The following is a 20,163-nucleotide window of genomic DNA, read 5'->3' on the forward strand; positions in this document are numbered from 1 at the left end:
TTCACTTGCGAGATGGAGAAGGATGGGAAGCTGCCCTTTCTAGATGTAACAGTCATGAAAAGGAGCGGAGTTTTCCACACTGCAGTCTACACAAAGGAAACAAACATAGGAATGTGCCTGAATGCCAACAGTGACTGCCCGGACAGGTACAAGAGGAGTGTTGTTAACGCTTATGTCGACCGTGCCCTCAGCCACAGCTCAGAATGGAAGCAAGTCGACGAAGAACTCTGTAGGGTAAGGCAGGTCCTAGTCAACAACGGCTTCTCCAATGGTTTCGTGGAAGACATCATAAGAAGGAAAGTGAAACGCCATGCAACCTCTGAAGAGACAACTAACACAACACCTATACCCCCTATTAGACTATTTTACAGGAACTTCTTTTCCACAGCCCATAAAACGGAGGAAAGGGTCCTGAAAGATATTGTCAGTAGAAACGTTATCCCTACAGACAAAAATCAGAAGATACAACTGACAATTTACTATAAAACCAAAAAAACGGCCAGCCTACTCATGAGAAACTCTCCAGACACAAAGCAGAACGTTTTAAAAGAGACCAACGTCGTCTATGCTTTCAAATGCCCTCTTGGGGATTGTAAGCCTAAAAAAACTCAGTATATAGGCAAGACAACAACATCTCTTTCCAGGCATTTAACGATGCATAAGCAACAGGGCTCCATTAAGGAACATATAGCCTCTTTTCACAACCAAACCATCACCAGAGAAATCTTAGCAAACAACACAGAAATCATCGACAGATACAGCGATAGCAGGCGGCTCGACGTCTGCGAGGCACTACACATCAAGAAGTCAACACCAGCAAACAACAGCCAATTAATGCACAACTATATTCTACCCACTTCAAGACTCCGATCCAATATAGAAGCATCAATAAATATATGCCAATAAAAATAGGCCTTCTGCAGTTACCTACTTTTAATACCTGTTTGTATTTCATTGTTTCGTGTTCTATCTTGTGTTAAAAGTTTATTTTCACCTCATCCAAAACTATTGTAACATGTCACTTCACCCAAATGTAGGTATAAAAACTCGAAAGATGTTTAAGCTCTATTCAGTTAAAGTTGTGTGTGTTTGTGTAAACTAAAGTCTTTGAAAATGTAATAAGTTTTACGAAACGCGCTCAAGTGTCGCGTCAGACTAGAAATAAAAATGAATTTTGGAGAATTGATTTTTCAGTTACCATCAACAGTGAAGAAAAATATAAGAAACATTGAGAAAATTCGTGTTAGAATTATTAATCTTACTTTTTCGGTCATATTTAATAATATATGTCTACAGGAAAGACTGCTACCAAAATATAGTAATATATATATATATATATATATATATATATATATATATATATACATACATATATATATATATATATATATATATATATATATATATATATATATATATATATTTATTTATATTTATATATGTATATACTAAAGAAAGAGAGAGAGAGAGAAAGTGCCACCACAATGTTCTAGTACGACAATGTTTGGCCTTAAGTAGAGACGTCCTACCAGGCTGACGGGTTGTAGTGGCCACAGAGCCACTGGTGTAGAGTGACGGATCTGTGTGAGGGAAGACCAAACACCACAACTCTATATAGCACTCAGAGCAAGGATGGACAGCATTTGGCCTACAACCACAGGCTCAAGTAACCCGGCTCTCCAGATTTCTAACCGAGAAAAAAAGGCATGGTACCATCCCTCACGGGAAGTTGCGTCTATCCCCACACTATTGGATAGTGTGGCCTGACAGCTGAGTGGACAGCGCTCGGGATTCGAAGTCCAGTGGTCCGGGGATCGATCCCCGGCGATGGCGGAAACAAATGAGCAGAGTTTCTCCCACCCTTATGTCCCTATTTACCTAGCAGTAAATAGATACCTGAGAGTAAGACAACTGTTACAGGCTGCTTCCTGGATGTGTGTGTGAAAAACAAATGATTGACAATTGAGAGGCGAGCCGATAGAGCCAGAGCTCAACCCCCGCAAAAAAAAAACAAATCAAGCTAGTATCCCTTGTGGGAGCGTGTCCATGAACCAGTTCCCAGACAACTGACACCAGTGACCGCCAGCTCCCCCACACACACTTTCTCTGCTCCTCTTCCTGACAAATTGAACTTCTATTAACGGCGCTACGAACGATGAGAAAGCCATCAAGAGCATCTACCTGACGCCAGCACAAGCCAACTGCTGCCTCCTGTGGATCAAACAACCTCGTAATGATGAGTAATTGAGTCTCCAACAAGAACAAACAATTTTAAATGAAATCTGCTGTTGAACTTTCTATGGAAGAACAGATGCAGCAGATGAGGGAACGTTGACACCCAGAACTGGTCCTGGGTTGGTGTACCAGGACTAGACTGCTACACCTGCACTAGGCTGCTACACCAGGACTAGACTGCTACACCTGCACTAGGCTGATACACCAGGACTAGACTGCTACACCAGGACTAGACTGCTACACCTGCACTAGGCTGCTACACCAGGACTAGACTGCTACACCTGCACTAGGCTGATACACCAGGACTAGACTGCTACACCAGCACTAGACTGCTACACCAGGACTAGACTGCTACACCAGGACTAGACTGCTACACCAGGACTAGACTGCTACACCTGCACTAGGCTGCTACACCAGGACTAGGCTGATACACCTGGACTAGACTGCTACACCAGGACTAGACTGCTACACCAGGACTAGACTGCTACACCAGGACTAGACTGCTACACCTGCACTAGGCTGCTACACCAGGACTAGACTGCTACACCAGCACTAGGCTGATACACCAGGACTAGACTGCTACACCAGCACTAGACTGCTACACCAGGACTAGACTGCTACACCAGGACTAGACTGCTACACCTGCACTAGGCTGCTACACCAGGACTAGAATGCTACACCTGGACTAGACTGCTACACCAGGACTAGACTGCTACACCAGGACTAGACTGCTACACCTGGACTAGACTGCTACACCAGGACTAGACTGCTACACCAGGACTAGACTGCTACACCAGGACTAGACTACTACACCAGGACTAGACTGCTACACCAGGACTAGACTGCTACACCAGGACTAGACTGCTACACCTGGACTAGACTGCTACACCTGGACTAGACTGCTACACCAGGACTAGACTGCTACACCAGGACTAGACTGCTACACCAGCACTAGGCTGATACACCTGGACTAGACTGCTACACCAGGACTAGGCTGCTACACCAGGACTAGACTGCTACACCTGGACTAGACTGCTACACCTGGACTAGGCTGCTACACCAGGACTAGACTGCTACACCTGGACTAGACTGCTACACCTGGACTAGACTGCTACACCAGGACTAGCCTGCTACACCAGGACTAGGCTGCTACACCTGGACTAGACTGCTACACCTGGACTAGACTGCTACACCTGGACTAGACTGCTACACCTGGACTAGACTGCTACACCAGGACTAGACTGCTACACCTGGACTAGACTGCTACACCAGGACTAGACTGCTACACCAGGACTAGACTGCTACACCAGGACTAGGCTGCTACACCTAGACTAGACTGCTACACCAGGACTAGGCTGCTACACCTGGACTAGACTGCTACACCTGGACTAGACTGCTACACCTGGACTAGACTGCTACACCAGGACTAGGCTGCTACACCTGGACTAGACTGCTACACCTGGACTAGACTGCTACACCTGGACTAGACTGCTACACCAGGACTAGACTGCTACACCTGGACTAGGCTGCTACACCAGGACTAGACTGCTACACCTGGACTAGACTGCTACACCAGGACTAGACTGCTACACCAGGACTAGGCTGCTACACCTGGACTAGACTGCTACACCTACACTAGGCTGCTACACCAGGACTAGACTGCTACACCTGGACTAGACTGCTACACCAGGACTAGACTGCTACACCAGGACTAGACTGCAACACCTACACTAGGCTGCTACACCAGGACTAGACTGCTACACCTGGACTAGACTGCTACACCTACACTAGGCTGCTACACCAGGACTAGACTGCTACACCTGGACTAGGCTGCTACACCAGGACTAGACTGCTACACCTGGACTAGACTGCTACACCTACACTAGACTGCTACACCAGGACTAGACTGCTACACCTGGACTAGACTGCTACACCTGGACTAGACTGCTACACCTGGACTAGACTGCTACACCTACACTAGGCTGCTACACCAGGACTAGACTGCTACACCTGGACTAGACTGCTACACCTGGACTAGACTGCTACACCTACACTAGGCTGCTACACCAGGACTAGACTGCTACACCTGGACTAGACTGCTACACCAGGACTAGGCTGCTACACCTACACTAGACTGCTACACCTGGACTAGACTGCTACACCTGGACTAGACTGCTACACCAGGACTAGACTGCTACACCTAGACTAGACTGCTACACCTGGACTAGACTGCTACACCTGGACTAGACTGCTACACCTACACTAGGCTGCTACACCAGGACTAGACTGCTACATCTGGACTAGACTGCTACACCAGGACTAGGCTGCTACACCTACACTAGACTGCTACACCTGGACTAGACTGCTACACCTGGACTAGACTGCTACACCAGGACTAGACTGCTACACCTGGACTAGACTGCTACACCTGGACTAGACTGCTACACCTGGACTAGACTGCTACACCTGGACTAGACTGCTACACCTGGACTAGACTGCTACACCTACACTAGGCTGCTACACCTGGACTAGACTGCTACACCAGGACTAGACTGCTACACCAGGACTAGACTGCTACACCAGGACTAGACTGCTACACCTGGACTAGACTGCTACACCAGGACTAGGCTGCTACACCAGGACTAGGCTGCTACACCAGGACTAGACTGCTACACCAGGACTAGGCTGCTACACCAGGACTAGACTGCTACACCAGGACTAGACTGCTACACCAGGACTAGGCTGATACACCAGGACTAGACTGCTACACCTGGACTAGACTGCTACACCTGGACTAGACTGCTACACCAGGACTAGACTGCTACACCAGGACTAGACTGCTACACCAGGACTAGACTGCTACACCAGGACTAGACTGCTACACCAGGACTAGACTGCTACACCAGGACTAGACTGCTACACCTGGACTAGACTGCTACACCAGGACTAGACTGCTACACCAGGACTAGACTGCTACACCAGGACTACACTGCTACACCAGGACTAGACTGCTACACCAGGACTAGGCTGCTACACCAGGACTAGACTGCTACACCTAGACTAGACTGCTACACCAGGACTAGACTGCTACACCAGGATTAGACTGCTACACCTACACTAGGCTGCTACACCAGGACTAGACTGCTACACCAGGACTAGACTGCTACACCAGGACTAGACTGCTACACCTGGACTAGACTGCTACACCTGGACTAGACTGCTACACCTACACTAGGCTGCTTCGCCAGGACTAGACTGCTACACCTGGACTAGACTGCTACACCTGGACTAGACTGTTACACCTACACTAGGCTGCTACACCTGGACTAGACTGCTACACCTGGACTAGACTGCTACACCTGGACTAGACTGCTACACCTGGACTAGACTGCTACACCTACACTAGGCTGCTACTCTAGGACTAGACTGCTACACCAGGACTAGACTGCTACACCTGGACTAGACTGCAACACCAGGACTAGACTGCTACACCTGGACTAGACTGCTACACCAGGACTAGACTGCTACACCAGGACTAGACTGCTACACCTGGACTAGACTGCTACACCAGGACTAGACTGCTACACCTGTACTAGACTGCTACACCAGGACTAGACTGCTACACTAGGACTAGACTGCTACACCAGGACTAGACTGCTACACCTGGACTAGACTAGGCTGCTACACCTGGACTAGGCTGCTACACCAGGACTAGGCTGCTACACCAGGACTAGACTGCTACACCTGGACTAGACTGCTACACCTGGACTAGACTGCTACACCAGGACTAGACTGCTACACCTGGACTAGACTGCTACACCTGGACTAGACTGCTACACCAGGACTAGACTGCTACACCTGGACTAGACTGCTACACCTGGACTAGACTGCTACACCAGGACTAGACTGCTACTCCTGGACTAGACTGCTACACCTACACTAGGCTGCTACACCAGGACTAGACTGCTACACCAGAACTAGACTGCTACACCAGGACTAGACTGCTACACCAGGACTAGACTGCTACACCAGGACTAGACTGCTACACCTGGAATAGACTGCTACACCTGGACTAGACTGCTACACCTGGACTAGACTGCTACACCTACACTAGACTGCTACACCTACACTAGGCTGCTACACCAGGACTAGACTGCTACACCAGAACTAGACTGCTACACCAGGACTAGACTGCTACACCTGGACTAGACTGCTACACCAGGACTAGACTGCTACACCTTGACTAGACTGCTACGCCAGGACTAGACTGCTACACTAGGACAAGACTGCTACACCAGGACTAGACTGCTACACCAGGACTAGACTGCTACACCAGGACTAGACTGCTACACCTGGAATAGACTGCTACACCTGGACTAGACTGCTACACCTGCACTAGGCTGCTTCACCAGGACTAGACTGCTACACCTACACTAGGATGCTACACCAGGACTAGACTGCTACACCTACACTAGGCTGCTACACCAGGACTAGACTGCTACACCTGGACTAGACTGCTACACCTACACTAGACTGCTACACCAGGACTAGACTGCTACACCAGGACTAGACTGCTACACCAGGACTAGACTGCTACACCTACACTAGACTGCTACACCAGGACTAGACTGCTACACCAGGACTAGGCTGCTACACCAGGACTAGACTGCTACACCTACACTAGGATGCTACACCAGGACTAGACTGCTACACCTACACTAGGCTGCTACACCAGGACTAGACTGCTACACCTGGACTAGACTGCTACACCTACACTAGACTGCTACACCAGGACTAGACTGCTACACCAGGACTAGACTGCTACACCAGGACTAGACTGCTACACCTACACTAGACTGCTACACCAGGACTAGACTGCTACACCAGGACTAGGCTGCTACACCAGGACTAGACTGCTACACCTACACTAGACTCCTACACCAGGACTAGACTGCTACACCAGGACTAGACTGCTACACCTGGACTAGACTGCTACACCTGGACTAGACTGCTATACCAGGACTAGACTGCTACACATGGACTAGACTGCTACACCAGGACTAGACTGCTACACCACCAGCTACCATGAGGGACACTACCAGCTACCATGAGGGAGACCACCAGCTACCATGAGGGAGACTACCTGCTACCATGAGGGAGACTACCAGGTACCATGAGGGAGACCACCAGCTACTATGAGGGAGACCACCAGCTACCATGAGGGAGACCACCAGCTACCATGAGGGAGACCACCAACTACCATGAGGGAGACCACCAGCTACCATGAGGGAGACCACCAGCTATCATGAGGGAGACCACCAGCTACCATGAGGGAGACTACCAGCTACCATGAGGGAGATCACCAGCTACCATGAGGGAGACCACCAGCTACCATAAGGGACACTACCAGCTACCATGAGGGAGACCACCAGCTACCATGAGGGAGACCACCAGCTACCATGAGGGAGATCACCAGCTACCATGAGGGAGACCACCAGCTACCATGAGGGAGACCACCAGCTACCATGAGGGAGACCACCAGCTACCATGAGGGAGACTACCAGCTACCATGAAGGAGACCACCAGCTACCATGAGGGAGACCACCAGCTACCATGAGTCAACCACCAACTACCATGAAGGAGAGAGAGTAATAACATACCTTAGTGACCTTGAACAGGTGTTGTGTAGCTCCTTACTCGCCCAAATACATGCACACTTCCTCATTCTTGGGATTGTTTTCGCGTCTCTCAAGATAACTTTAAAACACCTCTCAAGATTCTCTTCTATACACTTTATCCTCCAAATTCACCAAAGATTAATTGTATTCGAGGAATCAGAATATATTTTAACAATTATCCGCACTTTTAAATAAAATATTCAATAATTATATGTGGTGTTTAAGTTTATATTTTGTTTTCAACACAACTGCTGTGAGAAGTAAACAAATTCACGTGGGAAACAAGAGAGCCAGAGCGCAGCGCAACCTCCTCCCACCGCGTCTGGAAGGTTACTGCCGGCGGTGGTGGTTGGTTGGTGTCAGGTACGTCTTGCACCGAGGTGGTGGGGCTCCTCCCATGGTGTCTTGCTCTCCCTCTCCCTCCCATGGTGTCTTGCCCTCCCTCTCCCTCCCATGGTGTCTTGCCCCTCCCTCACCCTTCCATGGTGTCTTGCCCTCCCTCACCCTCCCATGGCGTCTTGCCCTCCCTCTCCCTTCCATGGTGTCTTGCCCCTCCCATGGTGTATTGTCTTCCCTCACCCTCCCATGGAGTCTTGCCCTCCCTCACACTCCAATGGTGTCTTGCCCTCCCTCTCCCTCCCATGGTGTCTTGCCCTCCCTCACCCTCCCAAGGTGTCTTGCCCTCCCTCACCCTCCCATGGTGTCTTGCCCTCCCTCACCCTCCCATGGCGTCTTGCCCTCCCTCTCCCTTCCATGGTGTCTTGCCCCTCCCATGGTGTATTGTCTTCCCTCACCCTCCCATGGAGTCTTGCCCTCCCTCACACTCCAATGGTGTCTTGCCCTCCCTCTCCCTCCCATGGTGTCTTGCCCTCCCTCACCCTCCCAAGGTGTCTTGCCCTCCCTCACCCTTCCATGGTGTCTTGCCCTCCCTCTCTCTCCCATGGTGTCTTGCCCCTCCCTCACCATCCCATGGTGTCTTGCCCGCCCTCTCCCTCCCATGGTGTCTTGCCCTCCCTAACCCTCCCATGGTGTCTTGCCCTCCCTCTCCCTCCCATGGTGTCTTGCCCTCCCTCTCCCTCCCATGGTGTCTTGCCCTTCCTCTCCCTCCCATGGTGTCTTGCCCTCCCTCACTCTCCCATGGTGTCTTGCCCTCCCTCACCCTCCCATGGTGTATTTCCCTCCCTCACTCTCCCATGGTGTCTTGCCCTCCCTCTCCCTCCCATGGTGTCTTGCCCTCCCTTACTCTCCTATGGTGTCTTGCCCTCCCTCACCCTCCCATGGTGTCTTGCCCTCCCTCTCCCTCCCATAGTGTTTTGCCCACCCTCTCCCTCCCATGGTGTCTTGCCCTCCCTCACCCTCCCATGGTGTCTTGCCCTCCCTCTCCCTCCCATGGTGTCTTGCCCTCCCTCTCCCTCCCACAGTGTCTTGCCCTCCCTTACCCTCCCATGGTGTCTTGCCCTCCCTCACCCTCCAATGGTGTCTTGCCCTCCCTCTCCCTCCCACAGTGTCTTGCCCTCCCTCACCCTCCCATGGTGTCTTGCCCTCCCTCTCCCTCCCATGGTGTCTTGCCCTCCCTCTCTCTCTAATGGTGTCTTGCCCTCCCTCACCCTCCCATGGTGTCTTGCCCTCCCTCTCCCTCCCACAGTGTCTTGCCCTCCCTCTCCCTCCCATGGTGTCTTGCCCTCCCTCTCTCTCTAATGGTGTCTTGCCCTCCCTCACCCTCCCGTGGTGTCTTGCCCTCCCTCACCCTCCCATGGTGTCTTGTCCTCCCTCTCCCTCCCACAGTGTCTTGCCCTCCCTCTCCCTCCCATGGTGTCTTGCCCTCCCTCTCCTTCTAATGGTGTCTTGCCCTCCCTCACCCTCCCATGGTGTCTTGCCCTCCCTCACCCTCCCATGGTGTCTTGTCCTCCCTCTCCCTCCCACAGTGTCTTGCCCTCCCTCACCCTCCCATGGTGTCTTGCCCTCCCTCACCCTCCCATGGTGTCTTGCCCTCCCTCTCTCTCCCATGGTGTCTTGCCCTCCCTCTCCCTCCCACAGTGTCTTGCCCTCCCTTACCCTCCCATGGTGTCTTGCCCTCCCTCACCCTCCCATGGTGTCTTGCCCTCCCTCTCCCTCCCATGGTGTCTTGCCCTCCCTCACTCTCCCATGGTGTCTTGCCCTCCCTCTCCCTCCCATGGTGTCTTTCCCTCCCTCACCCTCCCATGGTGTCTTGCCCTCCCTCTCCTCCCCATGATCTCTTGCCCTCCCTCACCCTCCCATGGTGAGTACGGTACCCTGCCACCCTCCCCTCACCCTCCCATGGTGAGTATGGTGCTCTGCCACACTCCCCTCACCCTCCCATGGTGAGTATGGTGCCCTGCCACCTTCCCCTCACCCTCCCATGGTGAGTATGGTGCTTTGCCACACTCCCCTCACCCTCCCATGGTGAGTATGGTGCCCTGCCACACTCCCCTCACTCTCCCATGGTGAGTATGCTGCCCTGTCACACTCCCCTCACCCTCCCATGGTGAGTATGGTACCCTGCCACACTCCCCTCACCCTCCCATGGTGAGTATGGTGCCCCTGCCACCCTCCCATGGTGAGTATGGTGCCCTGCCACCCTCCCCTCACCCTCCCATGGTGAGTATGGTGCCCTGCCACACTCCCCTCACCCTCCCATGATGAGTATGGTCCCCTACCACACTCCACTCACACTTCCATGGTGAGTATGGTACCCTGCCACACTCCCCTCACCCTCCCATGGTGAGTATGGTACCCTGCCACACTCTTCTCACACTTCCATGGTGAGTATGGTACCCTGTCACACTCCCCTCACCCTCCCATGGTGAGTATGGTGCCCTGCCACACTCCCCTCACCCTCCCATGATGAGTATGTTCCCCTGCCACACTCCCCTCACACTTCCATGGTGAGTATGGTACCCTGTCACACTCCCCTCACCCTCCCATGGTGAGTATGGTACCCTGTCACACTCCCCTTACCCTCCCATGGTGAGTATGGTGCCCTGCTACCCTCCCATGGTGAGTATGGTGCCCTGCCACCCTCCCCTCACCCTCCCATGGTGCGTATGGTGCCCTGCCACACTCCCCTCACCCTCCCATGGTGAGTATGGTGCCCTGCCACCCTCCCATAATGAGTATTATACCCTGCAACACTCCCCTCACCCTCCCATGGTGAGTATTATACCCTGCAACACTCCCCTCACCCTCCCATGGTGAGTATGGTGCCCTGCCACACTCCCCTCACCCTCCCATTGAGAGTACGGTGCCCTGCCACCCTCCCATGGTGAGTATGGTGTCCTGCCACACTCCCCTCACCCTCCTACGGTGAGTATGGTACAATGCCACACTCTCCTCACCCTCCCATGGTGAGTATGGTACAATGCCACACTCTCCTCGCCCTCCCATGGTGCACTGCCACCCTCCCATGGTGAGTATGGTACAATGCCACACTCTCTTCACCCTCCCATGGTGAGTATGGTACAATGCCACACTCCTCTTACCCTCCCATGGTGAGTATGGTACAATGCCACACTCTCCTCACCCTCCCATGGTGAGTATGGTGCACTGCCACCCTCCCATGGTGAGTATAGTACCCTGCCACACTCCCCTCACCCTCCCATGGTGAGTATGGTACCCTGCCACACTCCCCTTACCCTCCCATGGTGAGTATGGTGCCCTGCCACCCTCCCATGGTGAGTATTGTACCCTGCCACCCTCCCCTCACCCTCCCATGGTGAGTATGGTACCCTGCCACACTCCCCTTACCCTCCCATGGTGAGTATGGTGCCCTGCCACCCTCCCATGGTGAGTATTGTACCCTGCAACACTCCCCTCACCCTCCTATGATGAGTATGGTACCCTGCCACGCTCCCCTCACCCTCCCATGGTGAGTATGATGCCCTGCCACCCTCCCATGGTGAGTATGGTACCCTGTCACTCCCCTCACCCTCCCATGGTGAGTATGGTACCCTGCCACACTCCCCTCACCCTCCCATGGTGAGTATGGTACCCTGCCACACTCCCCTCACCCTCCCATGGTGAGTATGGTACCCTGCCACACTCCCCTTACCCTCCCATGGTGAGTATGGTGCCCTGCCACACTCCCCTCACCCTCCCATGGTGAGTATGGTACCCTGCCACACTCCCCTCACCCTCCCATGGTGAGTATGGTACCCTGCCACACTCCCCTTACCCTCCCATGGTGAGTATGGTACCCTGCCACACTCCCCTCACCCTCCCATGGTGAGTATGGTACCCTGCCACACTCCCCTTACCCTCCCATGGTGAGTATGGTACCCTGCCACACTCCCCTCACCCTCCCATGGTGAGTATGGTACCCTGCCACACTCCCCTCACCCTCCCATGGTGAGTATGGTACCCTGCCACACTCCCCTTACCCTCCCATGGTGAGTATGGTGCCCTGCCACACTCCCCTCACCCTCCCATGGTGAGTATGGTACCCTGCCACACTCCCCTCACCCTCCCATGGTGAGTATGGTACCCTGCCACACTCCCCTCACCCTCCCATGGTGAGTATGGTACCCTGCCACACTCCCCTTACCCTCCCATGGTGAGTATGGTGCCCTGCCACACTCCCCTCACCCTCCCATGGTGAGTATGGTACCCTGCCACACTCCCCTTACCCTCCCATGGTGAGTATGGTGCCCTGCCACACTCCCCTCACCCTCCCATGGTGAGTATGGTGCCCTGCCACACTCCCCTCACCCTCCCATGGTGAGTATGGTACCCTGCCACACTCCCCTCACCCTCCCATGGTGAGTATGGTGCCCTGCCACACTCCCCTTACCCTCCCATGGTGAGTATGGTGCCCTGCCACACTCCCCTCACCCTCCCATGGTGAGTATGGTACCCTGCCACACTCCCCTTACCCTCCCATGGTGAGTATGGTGCCCTGCCACACTCCCCTCACCCTCCCATGGTGAGTATGGTACCCTGCCACACTCCCCTTACCCTCCCATGGTGAGTATGGTGCCCTGCCACACTCCCCTTACCCTTCCATGGTGAGTATGGTGCCCTGCCACCCTCCCCTCACCCTCCCATGGTGAGTATGGTGCCCTGCCACCCTCCCCTCACCCTCCCATGGTGAGTACGGTGCCCTGCCACACTCCCCTCACCCTCCCATGGTGAGTATGGTACCCTGCCATACTCCCCTTACCCTCCCATGGTGAGTATGGTGCCCTGCCACCCTTCCCTCACCCTCCCATGGTGAGTACGGTGCCCTGCCACACTCCCCTCACCCTCCCATGGTGAGTATGGTACCCTGCCACACTCCCCTCACCCTCCCATGGTGAGTACGGTGCCCTGCCACACTCCCCTCACCCTCCCATGTTGAGTACAGTTCCCTGCCACCCTCCCATGGTGAGTATGGTACCCTGCCACACTCCCCTCACCCTCCCATGGTGAGTATGGTACCCTGCTACACTCCACTCACCCTCCCATGGTGAGTACAGTTCCCTGCCACCCTCCCATGGTGAGTACAGTTCCCTGCCACCCTCCCGTGGTGAGTATGGTACCCTGCCACACTCCCCTCACCCTCCCATGGTGAGTATGGTACCCTGCCACACTCCCCTCACCCTCCCATGGTGAGTACAGTTCCCTGCCACCCTCCCCTCACCCTCCCATGGTGAGTACAGTTCCCTGCCACCCTCCCCTCACCCTCCCATGGTGAGTACGGTGCCCTGCCACACTCCCCTCACCCTCCCATGGTGAGTATGGTGCCCTGCCACACTCCCCTCACCCTCCCATGGTGAGTACGGTGCCCTGCCACCCTCTCCTCACCCTCCCATGGTGAGTACGGTGCCCTGCCACCCTCTCCTCACCCTCCCATGGTGATTACGGTGCCCTGCCACCCTCTCCTCACCCTCCCATGGTGAGTATGGTGCCCTGCCACACTCCCCTCACCCTCCCATGGTGAGTACGGTGCCCTGCCACCCTCCCATGGTGAGTACGGTGCCCTGCCACCCTCTCCTCACCCTCCCATGGTGAGTACGGTGCCCTGCCACCCTCTCCTCACCCTCCCATGGTGAGTACGGTGCCCTGCCACCCTCTCCTCACCCTCCCATGGTGAGTACGGTGCCCTGCCACCCTCCCCTCACCCTCCCATGGTGAGTACAGTTCCCTGCCACCCTCCCCTCACCCTCCCATGGTGAGTATGGTGCCCTGCCACACTCCCCTCACCCTCCCATGGTGAGTACAGTGCCCTGCCACCCTCCCATGGTGAGTACGGTGCCCTGCCACCCTCCCCTCACCCTCCCATGGTGAGTACGGTGCCCTGCCACACTCCCCTCACCCTCCCATGGTGAGTATGGTGCCCTGCCACACTCCCCTCACCCTCCCATGGTGAGTACGGTGCCCTGCCACCCTCCCCTCACCCTCCCATGGTGAGTATGGTGCCCTGCCACCCTCTCCTCACCCTCCCATGGTGAGTATGGTGCCCTGCCACACTCCCCTCACCCTCCCATGGTGAGTACGGTGCCCTGCCACCCTCCCCTCACCCTCCCATGGTGAGTATGGTGCCCTGCCACCCTCTCCTCACCCTCCCATGGTGAGTATGGTGCCCTGCCACACTCCCCTCACCCTCCCATGGTGAGTATGGTGCCCTGCCACCCTCCCCTCACCCTCCCATGGTGAGTATGGTGCCCTGCCACCCTCCCCTCACCCTCCCATGGTGAGTATGGTGCCCTGCCACCCTCCCCTCACCCTCCCATGGTGAGTACGGTGCCCTGCCACCCTCCCCTCACCCTCCCATGGTGAGTACGGTGCCCTGCCACCCTCCCCTCACCCTCCCATGGTGAGTACGGTGCCCTGCCACCCTCCCCTCACCCTCCCATGGTGAGTACGGTGCCCTGCCACCCTCCCCTCACCCTCCCATGGTGAGTACGGTGCCCTGCCACCCTCCCCTCACCCTCCCATGGTGAGTACGGTGCCCTGCCACCCTCCCCTCACCCTCCCATGGTGAGTGTGGTGCCCTGCCACCCTCTCCTCACCCTCCCATGGTGAGTACGGTGCCCTGCCACCCTCTCCTCACCCTCCCATGGTGAGTACGGTGCCCTGCCACCCTCCCCTCACCCTCCCATGGTGAGTATGGTACCCTGCCACCCTCCCCTCACCCTCCCATGGTGAGTATGGTACCCTGCCACCCTCCCATGGTGAGTATGGTGCCCTGCCACCCTCCCATGGTGAGTATGGTGCCCTGCCACCCTCCCATGGTGAGTACGGTGCCCTGCCACCCTCCCCTCACCCTATCATGGTGAGTACGGTGCCCTGCCACACTCCCCTCACCCTCCCATGGTGAGTACGGTGCCCTGCCACCCTCCCCTCACCCTCCCATGGTGAGTACGGTGCCCTGCCACCCTCCCCTCACCCTCCCATGGTGAGTGTGGTGCCCTGCCACCCTCTCCTCACCCTCCCATGGTGAGTACGGTGCCCTGCCACCCTCTCCTCACCCTCCCATGGTGAGTACGGTGCCCTGCCACCCTCCCCTCACCCTCCCATGGTGAGTATGGTACCCTGCCACCCTCCCATGGTGAGTATGGTGCCCTGCCACCCTCCCCTCACCCTCCCATGGTGAGTACGGTGCCCTGCCACCCTCCCCTCACCCTCCCATGGTGAGTACGGTGCCCTGCCACCCTCCCCTCACCCTCCCATGGTGAGTATGGTACCCTGCCACCCTCCCATGGTGAGTATGGTGCCCTGCCACCCTCCCCTCACCCTATCATGGTGAGTACGGTGCCCTGCCACCCTCCCCTCACCCTATCATGGTGAGTACGGTGCCCTGCCACCCTCCCCTCACCCTCCCATGGTGAGTATGGTGCCCTGCCACCCTCCCCTCACCCTCCCATGGTGAGTATGGTGCCCTGCCACCCTCCCATGGTGAGTATGGTGCCCTGCCACCCTCCCATGGTGAGTACGGTGCCCTGCCACCCTCCCCTCACCCTATCATGGTGAGTACGGTGCCCTGCCACACTCCCCTCACCCTTCCATGGTGAGTACGGTGCCCTGCCACCCTCCCCTCACCCTCCCATGGTGAGTACGGTGCCCTGCCACCCTCCCCTCACCCTCCCATGGTGAGTATGGTACCCTGCCACCCTCCCATGGTGAGTATGGTGCCCTGCCACCCTCCCCTCACCCTATCATGGTGAGTACGGTGCCCTGCCACCCTCCCCTCACCCTATCATGGTGAGGACGGTGCCCTGCCACCCTCCCCTCACCCTCCCATGGTGAGTATGGTGCCCTGCCACCCTCCCCTCACCCTCCCATGGTGAGTATGGTGCCCTGCCACCCTCCCATGGTGAGTATGGTGCCCTGCCACCCTCCCATGGTGAGTACGGTGCCCTGCCACCCTCCCCTCACCCTATCATGGTGAGTACGGTGCCCTGCCACACTCCCCTCACCCTCCCATGGTGAGTACGGTGCCCTGCCACCCTCCCCTCACCCTATCATGGTGAGTACGGTGCCCTGCCACCCTCCCCTCACCCTATCATGGTGAGTACGGTGCCCTGCCACCCTCCCCTCACCCTCCCATGGTGAGTATGGTGCCCTGCCACCCTCCCCTCACCCTCCCATGGTGAGTATGGTGCCCTGCCACCCTCCCCTCACCCTCCCATGGTGAGTATGGTGCCCTGCCACCCTCCCATGGTGAGTATGGTGCCCTGCCACCCTCCCATGGTGAGTACGGTGCCCTGCCACACTCCCCTCACCCTCCCATGGTGAGTACGGTGCCCTGCCAGTGGGAAAATATCACTTGTGTGTGGGTTGGCTCCCACTGAAAATCTTGGGTTAGTTTAGTATAATTTATTAATTAAGTATTCGATTGTTCAGTTGTTTAACAGAACTTGGAATTTATTTTCAGAGTCCAACTTATTTAATTTATCACCGATTGCTGGACCACATAAACGATAGTTAGCAAGTGAATTAGCAAGGTTGCAGTTCCTGTGGCGTATTGGTAATACACTACCCTAGCGCTTCGCGAAGGCTTTGTCCTGGGTTCGTATCCTAGCTGGGGAGGATTTACTGGGCGCAAATCCTTAACTGTAGCCTCTGTTTACCCAACAGTAAAATTAGTAACTATTTGTTAAACGATTTGGCGGGTCGTATTCCGGGTAACATAGGCTTAAGGACCTGTCCGAAACGCTATGCGTGCTAATTAGTGGTTGTACAGGTGTAACAACTCTTGTATATAAATAAATAAATAAATTAAATTAATTAGGACGAAGCTAGGCTGTACAAGACCTTAACAACTATCGTAAATATAAATAAATAGATAAATTAGATTAGGACCAAGCTAGGCTGCTCCTGTAACCTCTGGGTTGCAGGGGGGGGGTAGAAGTAGCCTAGGCTACTCTATCCCCTTGAGCTGTATTTCTTTCTTATCTCAATAAACATACTTGAACTTGAACTTGGCCAGCTCACGGGACCAAACTCCTGCCAGCAAGGTCCATGTTAGATTGAAATCAAATTTATATTTCATTTATACGAATTATCTCAAGTAAATATTCATAATTATATTAGTTAAATTCTCTAACGTGAGAACCCCGGACAGTTACTCCACGGGCCCTGGACAGTTACTCCACGGGCCCTGGACAGTTACTCCACGGGCCCTGGACAGTTACTCCACGGGCCCTGGACAGTTACTCCACGGACCCTGGACAGTTACTCCACGGACCCTGGACAGTTACTCCACGGATCCTGGACAGTTACTCCACGGACCCTGGACAGTTACTCTACGGACCCTGGACAGTTACTCCACGGATCCTGGACAGTTACTCTACGGACCCTGGACAGTTACTCTACGGACCCTGGACAGTTACTCTACGGACCCTGGACAGTTACTCCACGGACCCTGGACAGTTACTCCACGGATCCTGGACAGTTACTCCACGGGCCCTGGACAGTTACTCCACGGATCCTGGACAGTTACTCCACGGACCCTGGACAGTTACTCCACGGGCCCTGGACAGTTACTCTACGGACCCCGGACAGTTACTCCACGGACCCTGGACAGTTACTCCACGGACCCTGGACAGTTACTCCACGGGCCCTGGACAGTTACTCTACGGACCCTGGACAGTTACTCTACGGACCCCGGACAGTTACTCCACGGATCCTGGACAGTTACTCCACGGACCCTGGACAGTTACTCCACGGACCCTGGACAGTTACTCCACGGACCCTGGACAGTTACTCCACGGACCCTGGACAGTTACTCCACGGACCCTGGACAGTTACTCCACGGACCCTGGACAGTTACTCCACGGGCCCCGGACAGTTACTCCACGGATCCTGGACAGTTACTCCACGGACCCTGGACAGTTACTCCACGGACCCTGGACAGTTACTCCACGGGCCCCGGACAGTTACTCCACGGACCCTGGACAGTTACTCCACGGACCCTGGACAGTTACTCCACGGGCCCCGGACAGTTACTCCACGGATCCTGGACAGTTACTCCACGGACCCTGGACAGTTACTCCACGGACCCTGGACAGTTACTCCACGGGCCCCGGACAGTTACTCCACGGACCCTGGACAGTTACTCCACGGGCCCCGGACAGTTACTCCACGGACCCTGGACAGTTACTCCACGGACCCTGGACAGTTACTCCACGGGCCCTGGACAGTTACTCTACGGACCCTGGACAGTTACTCCACGGGCCCCGGACAGTTACTCCACGGACCCTGGACAGTTACTCCACGGACCCTGGACAGTTACTCCACGGGCCCCGGACAGTTACTCCACGGACCCTGGACAGTTACTCCACGGGCCCCGGACAGTTACTCAGCGGGACAATATTGGTACAGGTCAGCCAGTGTCCAGACAATTGAAACAATAATAAAGTAATTAAAGTAACTGAAGAAAATTTCACACCCACTTTACACTCATATTATGTCCAAGATTTAGTGTTCAGAGCCTACTTAACTCCACTTAAATAAGTAAATAAATAAATAAATGTTTATTCAGGTAAGGTACATACATACAAGAGATTTTACATAAATTGATCGATTTATAGATAGAGCTAGTACATACAATGCCTAAAGCCACTATTACGCAAAGCGTTTCGGACAGGAAAAACATTAATGACTAAAACTTAATACTAATTGAGTATAAAGAATAAAATGTGTTAAGAACAAATAAAAATAAAGACAAAAAAGGGGGGAACATGGCTGAAAAAGCAGCACAAATACAATTAGGTCGACAAACAGAGTTGTTTTCAAAAAAACAGACATGGGTTGACAATATAGGGGTAAGGTAGGCTACAGGGAATTTATTAGGTAGTGCTTCGTTCTTATCTTAAACTGGTTGAGAGAGGTACAGTCTTTAACATGGTTGGGAAGGTCATTCCACATTCTGGGTCCCTTGATTTGTAGAGCATTTCTAGTTTGATTACGTCGTACTCTTGGAATATCAAAACTGTATTTATTTCTGGTGTGGTGCTCATGGGTTCTGTTACAACCTTCTATGAAGCTTTTGAGGTCAGGATTGGCATTACAGTTCAGCGTTTTATATATGTATAATACACATGAGAGAATGTGCAGTGACTTAATATCTAACATATTCAGAGATTTGAGTAGGGGTACCGAGTGATGTCTGGGGCCAGAGTTGGATATTGTCCTAATAGCAGCTTTGTGTTGAGTAATTAGAGGACGTAAATGATTATGGGTAGTAGAACCCCAAGCACAAATACCATAGTTGAGATAAGGATAGATGAGGGAGTAATAGAGCGTCACCAGGGCAGGACGGGGTACTTAATATCTGATCTTAGAAAGAATGCCAACAGTTTTTGAAACTTTTTTTATATATTTAGAATGTGTCCCTGGAAATTCAGCTTGTGGTCAATGAGAACGCCAAGGAATTTTCCATCTAATTTGTTACAAATTTGGGTATTGTTTATTTTGAGATTTATTTGATTAGAGGATTTATTGCCAAACAGAATATAGAAAGTTTTGTCAATGTTAAGGGTGAGTTTGTTGGCAGTTAGCCAAAGATGGACTTTATTTAGCTCAGTATTTACTGTGGCATTTAGAGCAAGGGGATCAGGACTGGAGTAAATGAAGGTTGTGTCGTCAGCAAATAGAATTGGTTTGAGGTGTTGGGAGGCATTTGGAAGGTCATTAATGTAGATGAGAAAGAGGAGAGGGCCAAGTATGCTGCCCTGAGGAACACCGATGTTGATGGGTAGGGTGAGAGAAATTGAATTATTCACAGAAACATACTGGAGCTTGTCAGTAA

General features: G+C 53.9%; 2 protein-coding genes across 5 annotated transcripts in view; one reads left to right on the forward strand and one right to left on the reverse strand.

Annotated features, from left to right (window-relative positions):
- The window catches only part of LOC123748645 (uncharacterized), a 136,389-nt gene extending 128,141 nt beyond the window's left edge, over window positions 1-8,248 (reverse strand). For 3 of the 4 annotated variants that reach the window (XR_011228135.1, XM_069323014.1, XM_069323073.1), the window contains exon 1: window positions 7,896-8,237. Coding sequence is in view for 3 of the 4 variants with exons in the window: in XM_069323014.1 (XP_069179115.1) it covers window positions 7,896-7,960 (65 nt within the window). In the remaining variant the exon portion in view is untranslated. Of the gene's footprint in view, window positions 1-7,895 lie in introns of all 4 variants that reach the window. The other variant, XM_069322951.1, reaches the window with a different exon arrangement.
- A 7,626-nt stretch (window positions 8,249-15,874) lies between these two features.
- LOC138362705 (uncharacterized) lies at window positions 15,875-18,766 on the forward strand. The gene is made up of 2 exons (XM_069321185.1): window positions 15,875-15,918; window positions 17,476-18,766. Exons 1-2 carry the CDS (start codon window positions 15,875-15,877, stop codon window positions 18,764-18,766), a joined length of 1,335 nt encoding a protein of 444 aa, XP_069177286.1.
- The last annotated feature ends 1,397 nt before the right edge of the window (window positions 18,767-20,163 follow it).

Source organism: Procambarus clarkii, chromosome 1 (genome assembly GCF_040958095.1).
Source record: "Procambarus clarkii isolate CNS0578487 chromosome 1, FALCON_Pclarkii_2.0, whole genome shotgun sequence".
NCBI classification, from domain to species: Eukaryota; Metazoa; Arthropoda; class Malacostraca; order Decapoda; family Cambaridae; genus Procambarus; species Procambarus clarkii.